The sequence below is a fragment of the Anguilla rostrata genome, chromosome 1 (genome assembly GCF_018555375.3).
Source record: "Anguilla rostrata isolate EN2019 chromosome 1, ASM1855537v3, whole genome shotgun sequence".
Classification (NCBI taxonomy): Eukaryota; Metazoa; Chordata; class Actinopteri; order Anguilliformes; family Anguillidae; genus Anguilla; species Anguilla rostrata.
This window is the reverse complement of record NC_057933.1, coordinates 47,326,119-47,342,569: the sequence shown is the minus strand read 5'-3', so window position 1 is coordinate 47,342,569 and position 16,451 is coordinate 47,326,119. Positions and strand designations below refer to the sequence as shown.

General features: G+C 47.7%; 1 protein-coding gene across 1 annotated transcript in view; it reads left to right on the top strand.

Moving 5' to 3' along the window:
* Positions 1–16,451, top strand: part of si:dkey-22o22.2 (neural-cadherin) — a 103,333-nt gene that overhangs the window by 39,859 nt on the left and 47,023 nt on the right. The window contains exons 2-5 of the mRNA XM_064338918.1: positions 9,134–9,322; positions 11,347–11,572; positions 13,041–13,245; positions 15,994–16,105. Coding sequence (XP_064194988.1) covers positions 9,134–9,322; positions 11,347–11,572; positions 13,041–13,245; positions 15,994–16,105 — 732 coding nt within the window. The remainder of the gene's footprint in view (positions 1–9,133; positions 9,323–11,346; positions 11,573–13,040; positions 13,246–15,993; positions 16,106–16,451) is intronic.

Sequence of the window (16,451 nt, the reverse complement as noted above, 5' to 3'; positions counted from 1 at the left end):
CCAGTCAACAGGCCACTTTGGCACTTGTCCGACTGTCGGCCTCACTCTGGGGCTCATTGCATGAAAAATGCGTTCTGCAGGCTAATCGCTTTAGCCTCTTTTCTTTTTTTCTTTTTTTACAGTGTTTCTAAAAGGAATCAGAATTTTGTTCCACAGATAGATTGTGTGAAGTGTGTGCATGAAACTTGGTCAAAAGGCATAATTGCATTTGCTGCCTCTTGGATCCATATCCTAATCAACGGACAAATCATTCCATAACTTTGAAGGTTTGCGTTTCTGAGGTTCTGAGGTGAATTTCATGAAAATTACACGTGAAACATGCATGTTGGTTGAGCAGTCATACCAAATTATTTAATGCGCATTATGACATACTGCTATCAAAGTCGTAAACACTCAATAAATGACATTTATGGATAAAAGGTCCCAGTAGGTACATATAGCATCTTATGCTATAACCAATGTAATTGTCAATAACAAAAAACATACACATTTTGAAGGAAAACCATAGGTGTGTTATTGCACACAGTGTGTGCATAACCTTCCCGCCCCACAGTATAAAAATGTATACAGTTCTATGGACTGACAGCTGCATGTGACAGTGTGAGAACATTGCCGCCAGTATTTTATGTGCTTCATTAGTGGAAATTAATGTAGATTATTGGGGAGGGGCAATGTAAAGATTGACTGACAAGAAGGTTTTATCAACTTCTTTCTGAGGGATAACTGAATTGCAGGTGAGAGAGCAGCCCTAGATAAACTGGTATCTCAGTTATATGTTAGACTAAAGGAATACTGTTAATCAACTTTATTAAAAAAACATTTTTTGGTGTGAATCCCAGAAAACTAAATATTGAAGATTAATGAGAAGCACTGACAGCATTTGCTTAAGGACTTCTATTATTGTGCACAATACAGATTCATGCGTGGTTACTGACAAGTAACACTTGAATACAAAGAAAAAAAACCCTCATTAAAAGTGAATAAGGCCACCAACCAATTAATTGTTCTACTTTCTTTTGAAAGCATCACAAAAGTCATACAAGGTGAAAGCGTATCTGTGATAATACTGAAGCAGTAGCGGATTTGCTCATTGTGATTGAAAGTCGCTTTGACTGTAATTTGAGATCTGAGAGTAAAAATGCTTGTATGCCCTTTTTTGTGAAATCGGCCCCTGTTCTAGGAGTTTTGTACAGCATTTGCGAAAAACCTATCTGTGCCAACCTTTACTTTTTACTAGGGCAAATCACCCTGCAGAGGGGATACTGATTCTTTCTCCAGTGGCAATATTTGTTTAACTGTTTCCCATGGTCACTCCTGCAACAATCCCTACCGAGCTCCACTTCAGTAATGGACTCTCTGAAAAAGAATAAATAAATAAATAAGTAAAACCTCTGGTAGCAGCATCAAAGGAAATGGGGTTGATTTTTGCCTAGGGTTTGCCCAGTTCAGTCCTCCGGAGCGATTGATTCCCTTCTGGAGAGCGGACCGAAAATCAAACAGCTCAATCTCGCTGATCCTGGCTGATTCGTTCGCTCAGTCCCTTTTCACTGGCTGGCAGCAGGACTGGGGAATTCAAACTGTTTTCTCCTTGTTAAAAGAAAAGCATTAATGGCATGGCAATGTCCAAAATAGAACTTAGTTAAAAGGCCAGCAGTGATTTGACAAATGTATCTGATTGGATCTTGCCGTGAATTTTTGGCTTTAGGAAAATGTTGATAAATATTTAAAAACTGACTCCGGGGAAAGTGTTCTGTCTGACGCACCAAGCGTACAGATGGCCTGTCACAAGGCTGATATACAAATAATTAGCCAACAAACCCCTTTCCCAGAGTTTTATTTCCATTTGAACACCACTGCATACATTTTGATATGAGAATTGTATTCATTATGGTTTTTGATGCCTATAACTGATACAGGAATGTCAGAATAGTATGTTTCAGGCTTTGAATATAAATAAATAGAGGTTTATTTATTTCATTACCCATTTCATAGATCACCACATGGCACCACTTTTGTCATCTGGTGAGCAGTGCTATAAAAGAAGATTATGAACAGTTAAGAGTGAATGTGATGTCAGTAACGGACCTAATGACAACATTGGGCTGTGCGTGGTCATGCCAGAAAAAGTAAGGAAAGTAAGATTGCATTGTGTTGTGTTATACTTTAGTGTTCGTGCAAAGGTCAGGGATATAATGACATTTGAGCAAAACGAAATAATAATTTTGGGTCAGCTTTGCCAAGGACGAGTACAAATGAATCATTGCTCATTTACAACCCTTTTAATGAGCGGGCGTTCGGATTTGAATACCAACGTGATCATCAGCAATAATGAGGTACCCTTTGATAGCAACTTCAATCCCTCTTTAAGTGACAAAACGCGCAGCACAATGCGGGGTTTCCGAGGTTAACAAATTCGGTTCTCTTAGGGAGATGGCACTGATCACTGTCATTAACCGTGACCGCGGTTCAGCGGAAATGCAGAGTTTCCTCCGCGCGATCCGGAATTGCTGTAATTGAGTTTCTGTGCCGCGCAGACCAGAAGGGCTTCCTCATCCGTGAGCGCCTCTCGAGCTCGATGTTTCCGCTGTGGAACGTTTTCTTGGTCAGGCTAGAGCAGGTCACAGTGGGTTTCGGCATCCCGCTCTAACTGAGAGCTGCGGGACGCCGGGCGACTTGGGGGAGAGCGTGGCGTGCGCTCCTGCCGACGGGACCTCATCCAAACTGGTGGTTAATGCGTGCTGAATATTTCCACCGAGGGATCCCTCAGCAAGGAAACAAGTACTTCTCAGAGACAGGGGTGAGCTCATTCTGCTGGTTCCACGTGTTCAGTCAAGTATATGTGACACGGTATATCCCAAATGGAATTACATTGTAGTCAGATGGCTGAACTGCATTTGGGGAACCAGTAGTATGGAGAGAGAATGGGTGTGGGGGAAGATAGTGAGGGCCAGAGCTTTCTCTGCTAACCTTAGTATCAAGTAGGCTGTTGCCTGGGGTGTCTGACACCCACTACTAACTTTATCTATGCTTAGACAAATGAGAAACCAGGGATTTTGCTATTGTCTCATTGGCCAGTTGTTCCATCAGATGCAGGGCATTTCATTGATCACCAGCTGAGAGTGACCCCTGAGAGCATAAAGCAGTCATGTGACACTGCCAGGAACGTGTGACTGGACATCAGCTTGAAGGCAGTTCTGTGCCAGCAGTGTCCAAAATAGCATGGCCCCCAACCACACGCCCCCCCCCCCCCCCACCCCCCCACCCAAGCCAGCTTTAGTCATTGTATTGAAAAGTGCTGAAAATAAATAGGACCACAGTTGCATATTGCTATGGTGGCTTGTCTGAGGAGGTCTGGCTTTTTGTCATCTGCCTACCAGTGATGCAGTTTTTCAATATTTTGCTTTTCAATGCAAAATTACTCTGATCTCAAAAGTGCTGGCTTGGCCCAGTTTTTAAGAGCGCAGATCCCCGCCCCCACCATCCTTCTTTCCCATGGAGTGAGGCTGCGTCTGTAAACAGAGGCTAGGTGAAGCCTGTGCTTAGGCGGTCCAGTGGGGAGACCCACGAGAGGAGCTCACTCGGGAGGGGAAAATCATTCCCACAGAATGCTTTCAGACCACACTGCAGCAGGGGCTTTCATGGGCTGATGCCTCTGGTGTGTTTTATTGAGTGGGGATTCGTGTCCACAAACAGCCCCGGGGCCCTCAATCAGATCTCAGCCGCTCGAATGGAAAACATCACCAAGATGGAGGCTCTGTCTCTCAGCTGTGAAATTGTTATTGTATTAGCATTCATTTTATGTTGCGCGCCACAGAGTTATTTTTAGTCTTTGCAGGCAGCCCGGGCCTTTTGTCTTTTCTCACCAAAGACTATTCAATATTTTGATTTGCCGTATGAATTCTGACCAGTGGAAATACTCGTTAAAATATAGATGCGGACCATTTTGAGGATTCTTTGTGCATCTCTATACATTAGATGCAGGTGGTAATTGAAAGCATAATGATGGACTGGGTAGAACAGTAAAACTGGATAGGCAGTTAGGAAGAGGAAACAGTGACCTCAGGGATGTGGCTGGAGGAGAAAGGGGGTGTCATCCTTTGAAATGGGATGGGGTCTCATTGCTTGTATGAATCTAGCAGAATTGGGGCAATGTAGTAGCTGCTATATTGTACACAATATATATTTGTAATAGTCTCTCTTTATGTACTGTCCTCTCTCTCTCTCTCTCTCTCTCTCTCTCTCTCTCTTCATCAGCAGTGAAAAATTGCGCTTAATTAACTGTGTGCCTGCAGGAAGCTGGCTGTGTGCAGGGAAAGTGGGCCAGTCTATAAGATCATTAATTAGAATGCTCTGCGCTTCAGTCCAGTAGCTCCCAGGAAGCAGATGGGAGGGCCGTGGTTTCCCATCTCCTGCAACGGGGGCATTTTGTCTCCAGCTGCCAAACACCCCCACCCCTCTAGTGTGCTTCCAGTGTATGATACAAACAGCACACCCGCCCTACCTGCTCCTTCTTCTCTCGCTGTGGACATTTTCTATGGCCGTGCTATGGGACGCAGCATTTGAAAACGCTCTCTCTGGGGCTGGACCGAAGCCATACACCCCTGGCAACCAGCTGGAGACCCAACACAGCAACCCCGCTTTTTCTGTGTCTTCCTTTCTCTGTTTCTCTTCTGGAGGCATTTCAGTGTACTGTCTTAAACATATTTTAAACAGGAGAGACAAATGCACTTGATTTGAAGACTTAATTACACTCCCCCACCTTCAAAATGTATGCCATCAGAACAACAATGAGATACACATCATTGAGTGGTTAATTGAGCGCGGAAAGGAGTCTCTGTAATGCTGCAACACGAAAGCTAACCACATCAGCTGATGCAAGGCCGGCAAGAGGCAGCAATTATGCCTAGCCGCCACCACGCTGCCCTGCTTGGGCAACACAAAGCCGCCCATGACCCGGACCTTGACCCTTCCTCCTCCATCAGTTGCCATGGTAACATGGAGTGTGGGGGGGGGGTGAGAGGACATTTATTGGGGGTCTCTGTTGACAAGCATTTGTTTCTGATCCCAGGTCAGCTGACCGATCTTCCCCTGCCAGACATATCCACAGGCCCAATGTAGAGGTGATAGGTCGATCTTCTGTAATGATGCCTCCTCCAAGCACCTCCTGCATTCACTGCTGGGTTAGACTAACACACAGCGTGACGCCGTCAACGATCATCACCGGGGCTCGGGCCCCGAGGCCCACGCTTTCGATTGGTGCCCAGCTGGAGTTGTCTGCTTCCCCCCCGTCCCTGCCGGAGGAGAAAGTGGACAAGCTCGATGCGATGACGAAGATGTTGTGTCTGGTACACGGAGGTCTGCTTTAAGTTCTTTCGTCCCTCTCCAGACCTATTTCAGCAGAACTGGAAAGCTACGAGCTGGAAGTAATTCCAATGGGCAGACATTTCTTCAGTCTGACGTGCTTTATTCAACGCATCACCGTTCGGTAGACGCTGAAACATGTCGGGTTTACTCTTTCTCATTGTTCACCTGGCGTTCTCGCCTCTCTCTCCACGCTCTGGCTGCCGGGACTAGTGCCCTGTGGAACCAGGCCGTGCAGTGAATCTGGTACTTTTCTTTCTTCACCCAGAAAACAGTAGGCATCACTGTGGGCTATGATTAACATATCATCTACGTCAGTTGTATAATGTTAAATCAGTGGTAGATGCTCAATGATGATTTGAATATATTTATATATAATATATGTACATTCAGTATATGCATATATATATATATATATATATATATACAATCAAATGTGTACACTACATGCCCAATATATATATATATATATATATATATATATATATATGCATGTAACACAATGGGCTGTAGATGACTGTATATCAACTCGGGGAAGGGGGAGAGTTTTCAAACAGTATTTTTCCATTTTACATAAAAACCCGTGACTGCACACTGTATTGATATTCAAATTAGGACAGAGCTTTGGACAGACTTAGATTAAGTACACCAGCTATTTATACAATGTCTATATTATATCCATCCTTTTGCCTCATTGCCTTTCAGGCTTAAAAGGATTAGAGGGGTATAAACAAACACATGTACAGCATGCGACTTCTATTGCTCCGTTGTCTTCTTCTTTACCTCCCCACACAAATGCTGATCAGATCACATTGGGGGCCTTTTTTAACATGGAAAAGGCGGGGGGGATTGGGGGCGGGGGCAATTGTAAATGAAGAGAAAGCCTTCCATGTTAGGGTTAGAGAAACCATTTTAACGCTCCCAGTTGACCTTGTTATTGTCGTCTGTACATAAGACGAGGAGCCATTGCCCATGTTCTCAAAGCACTTTGCGAAAGTTTGATTCCCTGTTCTTCCGACCAGTGTGTTCAAGAACAGCATGTTCATATTCCATTAGGCACACCGCATGCTGAGGCGAGGGATGGGGGGCAGGTCGGCACACAATTTGAGGAATTAGGGTGTTGGGTGCTGGGGATGCACACATTGCAGTGAACAGCCTCCTTGCTGGGTACATCGTCCCTCTGGTCCTGGTTATTCTGGGTAATGTAGTGTTTCATTGTTTCTGCATTGCTGAGGCTCACTGGTAGCTGCTGCAATCTACTGGGAGCGGCACAACAGGAAGTGAGTGAGCTCACAGACTCTGCCCAGTATTTGAAAAAGCCTTCGAAGGTTTACAGCCGTTCCAAAACGTGTGAGTTACCTACGATACATGCAGTCATATTTCATTCGCTGTGATGTCAGCTGATCGCACCAGAGGATCAGCTCAATCCCGAGCCTCCGTCGTGACTTCGGGAAGCGGGACTGGCTCCCCGCGCCACGTGAAGTCGAAAACCTCTGCCGTTTGGTTCCTGGGCGTGGTGCCAAATGCAGATTAGGCTTCCCCAAAGACGGGGCCCGCGGCTCGCCTCGTACCCGCAGGGCCGACGCAACACGCTCCCCTCACACGCGAGGCCCGCGCGACGGGCCGCTACGGAGGTGCGCGGACATCAGGGGGGACCGGCGTTTCCTCAGGCTCGGTCCGCCCCCGGGGCGCAGCGCTGGACGCTGCGCTTTTATCCGGTTCGCCCCACCGCGACCGGCGCTGCTCGGCGGTGCGTGCCGTCCCTTTCGCCCGTCGGCTCATGTCACGGTTGTCATGGCACGCGGCCATATCGCCGTTTGTCATGACCCCGCCATGACACTTTCCATTTCATCCCTGCAGTTTAAAAGCATTGCCCACTGAGCCGTGGGGAAGTCTGACATTTATATGCGTCTATGTATGTGCACATATATTTATAGTGTGCTCAGTCTCTTAGAGCGTGCGCCATAAATCAGCTATCATTACCGAGCATTATCAAAGGTTTGTTAAACCCTCATAGGCGTGCGTTCCATCTGAGGCCACTGTACTTTATGAGAGATGTCATGTATGGATATCAGATTTGTGGTTTGCTAGGCAGTGTGTGGGGGAATTTGCATACATATTTGCATACATAGTGTCTATCGCAAGTCTCTCTTTCACTGTCTCTCTGGAGTGCTGTTATAGCTTGGTCTGCTTGGCCCCGGTCCTTTTGACATTGCTGATTGAGGAGGGAAGGGTAAGGATTATGGGTGGCTGCCATTTTCCGACGTCGCTTTTTGAGGTGGGAGGAATCCCAAAAGTTTTTGTTTCAGCTGTCTGTTAGCCCTCCCTGTAAGAGAGAAGCCTGCTGTAGACCTGAGCTCAAACTAGCATAAAAAAACTGGTGCTAGCTGTCAAGAGCTCCTCTATCCTTATCTGTCTCAGACACACACTCCTCTTCCCTCTCTCCCGTCTTTTTGTGTCTGTTGACAACTTGCACAGATGTAGGTATGAGCAGGAAGGAAAAGGGGAAACAGTGGTTTCTTCTTCTGCTTCTCAGATGTGAGGCTTCCTCTTATTTGCTGTTGTCTCCCAGTTTTGCGCGCGCGAGAGAGAGAGACGTGGAGAAACATTGCGTGCTTCGGGCCCGGAAACCTAAAAACGTTGAGCAGACATCTCTGTTTGAGCCGAGGCCCTCGCACCCCACACGACCCCATTCCCTGTCTGATCTTCTTCTGGGAGGGAAAAAATAACAAAACAAAAAAAAAAAAAAAACTTTTGAGAAAAAAATGTGTAGAGCCTATCAGATAGCGCTTCTCAGAAACATGCCAGAGAGCGGGAGCTGGCGTGTTCTACAGAAATGTCATTTTTGCTCTTACAAAAGGGTCCTTGGTGTACGTGACAAAGACTCGAGACGGCTGTGGAGAGCGGGGGAGCCGAGCGGCTGGTATAATAGGCCACGCTCACCGCTGCCTTTCTTCCCGGAGCCATTTCGCCGGAGCTGTTATTAGATACTTTTTAAGAAGGACGAGTATTTGGGAGATGGGGTTTCAGCAACTTAATGAATGTGCACCAGGGTTTCAGAAAGTAATGGGTTTGTCATAGTGTGTTGAATTGTGGAGATTTCTGGCCAGGATAATGGCATGCGGGAACGGTATGCTACAGCTGCAAGCCCCAGTTCGCAATGTTTTAGGAGGCAATCATCCAGCCCTGGGTCTGTTTAGAGCTGGAATCACTCCTGGAAGCCAATACCGAGACCAAAAAAAATGCTCATTTGTTGTAATGAATGAATTTTATAATTGTATTTTATTAACATGACTTTTACAATCATATTCTCAAAAGATCTGGAATTCCAGCTGGTTTTAGGTTCAGGTTTCAGTTGGTCAGCATTTTATATCTTGAGCATTTGGTTATACGGTTTCCACTCTGAATGGAGATTTTTTGCTGAGACCCAGTGGCCCTCCCCCACTGGACATTACATTACATTACATGACATTTATTTGGCTGATGATGCTTGTATCCAAAGTGACGTACAATAAGTGCATACCGAAGGTCATTGGAACAATTACAAAACACAGGTCCGATTATGTACAATACTCATTTTGTACAGTTATTCATAGCCATGAACACATTAAGTCCAGTTGACAAAGTGAACATTACTTTGGCCTAACCTATGCTAAGTCAAACTAGGAGGAGTGCTACTGGTATGAGGTAACTGGACCTCCCCATCTCTACCTTACTGTTTGCTTTATGCCTGCATGAGCCTGGGTTGTGACAGCGCTGACTTGTCTTACAGGAGATGACTGGTACCTGTGCCGGCTGACCCTGAACGTGCCCACCGTGTCAGACCTGCAGTGGGCCATGTTCCCGTTCCCTTACCTGGCGGCGGTGGCGCCCGACGCGGCCGCGGGCTCCGTGGCGTACCGGCTCTCGGCCCGAAACGGCGACGGGACCCTGGGGGCCGCCCGCTTCCTGCTGCTGGAGGGTACGTCTTCCCCCGCTCGCTGCTTCACCCACCCCCCGCGCCGCCAGAGACGGGTAGCGCTGAGGTAGCGACCGAGCGCTACAAGCTGCTCGCCACGACGCTGCCCCTTCGGCTAACAGCCAGACGCACATGCAGCTCCGATTCCATGTTATAGACAGCAAGGAAGAGCGAGAGCTAGGTGTTATTCAGCCCTGTATAACTGCAGTTCCATGAGTGTGTAAAATACAACACTGACCACCCCCTCTCCCTGCCACCTCCCCCCCCCCCAAATCAGGTTAATGTGCTGAGCGAAAAGAAAAAAAACACGATATGGTGACGACAAAAATTATATAAACATCTGTCGTGCGCTGACACAAATAAATATTGCCACCTCAGTTGCGGAGCGTATTGATTTTTTTTTTTTTTTTTTTTTTGTGTTGCAATTCAATTACAGTCAGGATGTGACAAGTGTGGAGCATGTGAAATGGCTTGGCACGGCGTTAATGGCTCCCTCAGGATTTCCCGCTTGATTTAGAGCGGTTTGGGTGCCGGGAGTGGGCGGGCGGCGTTCTGCGCCTACCGGTGCGCTCGCCCAGCCGAGCGAGGGGGGGGGGGGATGCGGCCCGGAGCCGGGGATCCACTCATTTGCGTCTTATTGGAATATTCCGCTTTAACGACACTTCTAATTAATGCGTGACAGCTGCGGATGGGAGCTTCAGTGGGACGGGGAAATTTAATGTTTCAATTTTAATAACCTGTGACAGTATTGTTTAACGGGACTGTCTCTTCACTGAAGGATTAAATGGATTAACCGGCTTTACTTTGTGGATGCTGATTTTTTAATTCTGGCTATGGAAACCTCCTATCCCGTTTCCTTTTAAAATGTCCGCAGAATATTAATATTTCTCATACTGTGAACCCCCCTCAGACCATATTTTTGGTAGTCTGATCAAACTATCAAATGAATACAGAAATACTGAGAAAACCGTAGCTGCCATTTTTAGCAAAAGAATCGACATCCCCCATTTCACTCTGTAGCGAGGGGTATAAAGCTTTCCTTTTGTGCTCCCTGTTTGTCTGGAGGCAGAAGGGGCTGTTGAAAAACAGTCTAGATGGCAGCGAGTTAAATAGAATTGATCATGTGCTGGGTAGTTAAGACATGCAATTGATCAATAATAACACGGCCAGGTTAGGCTATCATTGTGGTCTTTGGTGTATAATTATTTTTAAAGGAGGGTATGCAGTGTAAGAAGAGTTGGATTTCAAACTGATGGCTGAGAGGGGAGGAGCTCTGGTCTCCAGTGGGAAGCAGCTGTCTCCCTGCTCTGCTGCCATGCCTCAGGTGACAGGGACTAAAACAGCGCAGCGTACTGAGGTCCTTTAGGAGGTCTTTCTATAACACACACATACTCGCCCAGTCGTGCATACTCACGCTTATACACACCGCAAGCATGGACTCATACACACACAGACACACACACACACACACATAGAGGAGCAGCTGTCAGGTGGGAATTGATCCCCTCAGCTGTCTCACACACACACACACACACACACACGCACACACACTCACACACACACACTCTCACACGCACACACAGATACTCACGCACACACATACTCACACCCACACATTCACACACACACATGCATGCTCACACGCACTCACAAACACACATGCACATACACTCACACACACACACAAACACGCACACGCACACCCACTGCCCAGCCCCAAATACAGTAAATCCCTCTGGAGTGGCGATGTTCCAGCTGTCCATGCAAGACCTTGTTAAGTTTCACCAGAGAAGAAAAATCAAATCCAATTTCACATCCTGGGAAATGCGGTCTGGAGAATGATTTTTCCAAACTGCTATTAGTAATGTGACATGTTTCACATCACCACATCTACAGCTTATGTCTTTCCCTCTGTTTTACAGAGGCAGAGAGAATTGAGCTTGGCTTCTGGGCTTGCTCTTATTTAAGGAGACAGGGATCAGAGGAAAGAGAGTGCATTTGTCATGTGACACATCTCTTTGCTCCAGGCGGGGAGGAGCACTTCGAGGTGGACGGAGGCTCGGGGGAGATCAGGACCACCGGCCGACCTCTGACCCCCAACAAGGAGTACGTCCTGACGGTCCAGGCGGTGGACAAGCAGGGGAGGAAGGGCCCGCACGCGGCCGTGTCAATCCTGGCCGGGCTCCGCCCCCCGCAGTTCACCAACGCCTCCTACACCGTGTTTGTCCCGGAGAGCACAGGAGCAGGACAAGCGTGAGCACTGGGCAGGGGGGTGAGGGTTTTGGGGGCCAGGTTGCAAGTTTTTATTACCGTAACATTGGGATGTTAAGATAATATTCCTAACACATATTTGCCTGGTTTCCTGGGTTTCCTTCAAATGCTATTTTTCCGTTTCAAGGAGCATTGCAAGTGTGTTTTAGAACACTATTTGGGTCTTTTTTTTTTTTTTGGTTATTCCAGTTAGAAAAATTATTTACGTGAAAGTGGTCATTCATTCATGTCACAGCCCAGTGAGCATAAGCTGCAATTTAGACGTCTAGAGTGGTGGAAATCTAGGTTGAGAAACGTTTTGACATAAACTGCCTAGATTAACCCAATATAACCCACGCTTCACCCGGAGATAGCTTTGTTACATTGTAGTCAAGGAGAAACCTTTCACTTTTCAAACAAATGTAGCCGGGTTTCCATTTGAAGGCCTAGATGGCATTTCGCCGACTTTCCACCACAAAAAATGTTCATGCCTGGAACATGCCTGGAAGATCGTTCCGTGACAACTTATTTGGAACAATGAACACATTGTCAGGCTGTTTTGGGAAAGGGAAAGTAGGAATCTAATTGTACTGTTCCCCATTTCTTTTGAAACATTGTGTGGGGGTTTACAGTCTGTTACACTGCTGCTGCTGCAGCTCATTGTATGCGTGATCGGCATTGTGGGTAACGTGGTTCACTCGCCGGCTTCGTGTAATCTGTTGCGCTAAAGAACGTGCCCTCGAGATGAGATCAGCGGAGGCTGTGAGAAAAGGGTGGTTTTGGATGGGGGGGGGGTGTTGGGGGTAGGACGCAGATGCATCATTTAGTCCCCCCGCAGGCCCTGAATTTGAAAGTGTACAAATTCAAATATTTATTAAAAGAAACTTCTGGATAAACATCAAGAGGAGCGTCTGAACCTGCTGCCCCTGGGCTGTGACAGAGAACACAACGTGTTAAGCCTCACTCCCTTGAAAAAAGTGTGGAGGAGGAGGCTTAGCCAGGGAACAAGGATGGGATGCATCTTGCTGACGTATTTAAAAAAAGAGGAGAAAAAGAATGATGTTTGTGTGAAGTGAAGGAATAAATGCAGACCCATTTCTTTTTTTCGATGGCCTTTACATGAATTCCCTGTGTGCTGTTTCCAGGTGCCAGTATTAGCAGTACTTGAACATAACTTCCTGTTCCATGGACTTTGTTACCTGTTACCTCTGGCTCTGTAAACAATGCCCCCTTATCCATATATTATGATATGGACTTAAGTAGCATACCTTGAAGGCCATGTAAGTTACTTGGGATTAGAACACCTGCTAAATTAATAATAAACTAATAATAATAGGCTACATGCCATTATTTTTCCCTGTTCTTAAACTATAATGTGTCATACTTTTATGGCCCTGTGGGCCACAAGGGATAGGAGTGTTCACTAAAGAAATAATATCACCAGTAATAGTCCACATCTGTGTTTGTGCAGTGTTGCAGTGGTGCAAGCCATCTCCTTCCAGCGTAAGAGTCTCTCCTACCTGCTGCTGGTGAACCCCAGCAACCTGTTCAGTGTCAACCAGGAGAGCGGTGCTGTGAGCCTGACGCGGGCTGTGGACTACGAGAGCGGCCATCACCTCCATCACCTGCAAGTGCGGGCGTCAGAGCCAGGCACCGGGCTGAGCACAGTGGCAGAGGTATACACACACACACGCACCTACACACAGATACACACAGACACACAGACACAGCACATATAAACACACACACACATGCGCGTGCGCGCACGCACACATAGAGCACATATAAACACACACACTCATAATACACATTTAAAGACACATCCGGGCACACGAGCACACACACACACACACACACACACAGCATATAAACACACACACACACACACACACACACAGCACATATAAATACACACACACAGACACACACACACAGCACATATAAACACACACACACACACACACACAGCACATATAAACACACACACACGCACACGCACACACGCTCATTTTCTCTCCGTAAACACCTTTCCCCGCGCTGGGTTCTGCTCCGGCGGGGTGGCCACCGGCCCCTGGCCTGCTCTGCTGAGCTCGTTAATGACTGATGGAGCCACTGGAGGCCGGGGGCCCGGCGGCCATATCATCCAGCCTTCCGCAGCGCTCCTTCACAACACAGCTGCTGCCAGACAGGTTTTAATAGGTCCCCGGTAATGATTGTTTAAAGCCTGAGACTCTCACTCCGTGCCAGTGCTGACGGTAGGCTACCAACACACAGATTTACAAGGTTTCGCTGTCTCTCCTGGGTCACGCCGTTTTTGCATGCATTATGCAGGTAATGGTTCAAACAGCGAGCCTGCCGTTTCCCCACGATGCGGTAATGTATCGAGAGCGTCTCCGGTGCAGTCTTGTATGTCAAATCCGCTCAGATCATTTGAATCGGGCACGGGCGAAACGAGCGCTTTTGCAATGCAGATAAGGCCGCTGCACCGCTTCCCCCGCGTAGCTGGCTTTTCCTCCTCAAATCCCTTGTTCCCCTTGTTTCCATACTGAGATGGGTACCACCGGCATAATGTCGCTATTGAATGCTCAAGTCCAAATTTACTAGACCATCTTTGTGTGCTTGTGGGACATACAGGCAATGCATTATAACGATAGTTAAATAGGGATGTAAATCTGAAAGTTCTCAAGAAATGTAAAGTAATCCAAAGAAAAAACATGGACAATGATGGTGAAAGTGGAAGAAACACTAGGACTGTACAGTAGTAAGCAAAAATACAGTAAAAAAAAAATTTGGTGTAAAAAGCTAGAAGCTAAATTATTCAAAAGTTAAAAGGCTTTTTGATGTTTGGTATTGTGACGTAAAGGTACTGAGTGGTGTTTTTACATTTTCTGCAGGGTTCATGAAGTTATGTGGCGGGAGGGGGGGGGTTCTGGGAAGTTGTGCAGGGGAATTATGGGAATCCTAGTAGTTTTTGATATTCCGTAGAATGGTACAGTAGCATTGAATCTGCATAAGCTCCCCCTCTTTTAATTGAGTGCTTTAGAGGAACCTACTATGTGGAGGGACAGGGAGACGGACAGGCCCTGATCTGTGACAGTGGGCTGCACAGACAGTTTACTTGCACGGCCTCAATCTGGTGGGGGGTGGGTGGGGGGGGGGTGCAGGGGTAGCACTCAGAAGCCATCCCACTACCCGCTTGCGCCATCTGTGGACGAGGCCCGCACTCTGCACCCCCCACCCCCCACCCCGCTTTCTCCACTCATGACCAATTAGGCTGTTTGCCAATCGCGGCATTCCCGGCCACTGCTGAGTGGTGTGACAGCGATGGATCTCTGCCCAATCGGTGCCTCTTAATCATCCTGAAGCCCGTAGCTCCCGATGCAATTAATGTCCCTGCAAGCCTGTGACATGGGAGGAACAGTTTTTAGGCTGTTTTACAGTAGTACCTGGGCTGTTTCTGCGAGTTAACCTAAATCCAAGTATTTGGTCAGATGCTCAAGGCCTTGTCCTACTGGCCTCTAAAATGCCATGCATTTTGTCCGTGCTTGGTTCCAGAGGTTTCTTTGGGAGTTCTTTTTCAGGTGCTTGATGCCTTTTTTGACCCAGGTTATTTGACTTCAGGCTTATTTTTCGAAACACACAAGACGCGGTACTTGTGAGCACGACCAGGCCTTGCTGACCTTTAAATGAAAGGATTCGGGCGACGATGAGTATAGAGAGGACGCGGAGTGGAAACAAGCAGGCTGAGGCCTGAGGACAGATTGCGAAGGTGAAGCGATCCGATCCTGCGGAGGACGGGAGACGGACGGGAGACGGAGCGATGGAGGGAAGACGGAGCGATGGAGGGAGGAGAGGGAAAGTGAATGATGCACAAGCGACCGGTTAATGTGCCGGTGCCTCTCTCAGTGGAGCTGTATTTCACTGCTCCACCCCCCCATACATTTTCCAGGCAGTGAGTGTCTGCATGTGGGGCTGTCTGTCAGAGAGAACTTTCCTCCCTCTTGGCATCGCTGCTCCCTGGTGATAAGCTTCTGCTGGGAGTCCCCCAACAGCATGACTGAAGTTTCCTCCTGGATGCTCTCGTCTAGGATGCTCCCCCCCGTCTCTCTCTTTCTCTTTCTCTCTCTCTCTCTCTCTCTCTCTGTCTCTCTCTCTCCCTCTGTGTCTCTTTCGTCCCTCGTCCCTCGTCCTTTGCCCTTGCCTGTAACCGCTGTGTATTCATTTGCACTGTCCCCGTCGGTTCACTCCGCAAGCCTGCATTTTGAGACAAGACGAGGGCACACGGAACGCGATGACAGCGTGTCTCCGGTGTGGAGCAGGAGAGTGCCTGCGCCCAACCCGCCCAACCCCAACACCCACCCCTCCATCGCCCGCACCCTTTTCGTCCTTTACCGAATTACACAATTACTTCTGTCCCGTTGCAGGTGGTGGTGCACATCAGCGATGAGAACGACTGCACCCCGGAATTCATGCATTCCATCTACAGCCGGGACAACATTCCGGAAGCCACCCCCCCTGGGACGTCCCTGTTGCAAGGTGAGGGACAGGTGAACTTCTGGAGATGGTGGCAGCGCTTTTATGAAAAGTGACATGTCCGAAACGGGGGTGGGGATTGTAGAATTGTGCTGCCTCAGCTTGGCTATCTGCCTGCTACATGTCCCAACATCTCCCCACATGCCCACCCCCCCTCACCCCCCCGCCCCCCCCAACAAAGAACCTGAGGCAGGTGTCTCTGCAGGACAGTTTTGCTCCAGGGCAGCAAGCCGCGTGGGGACCATAAAAGAGGCTCATATTTAAGAATGAATTCATTAAAGCGAGGATTCTTGGTGCTAAATGGGCTGTAATCAAAGCTTGCCCGTGACTGCAGGCGTAACTTCTGTTT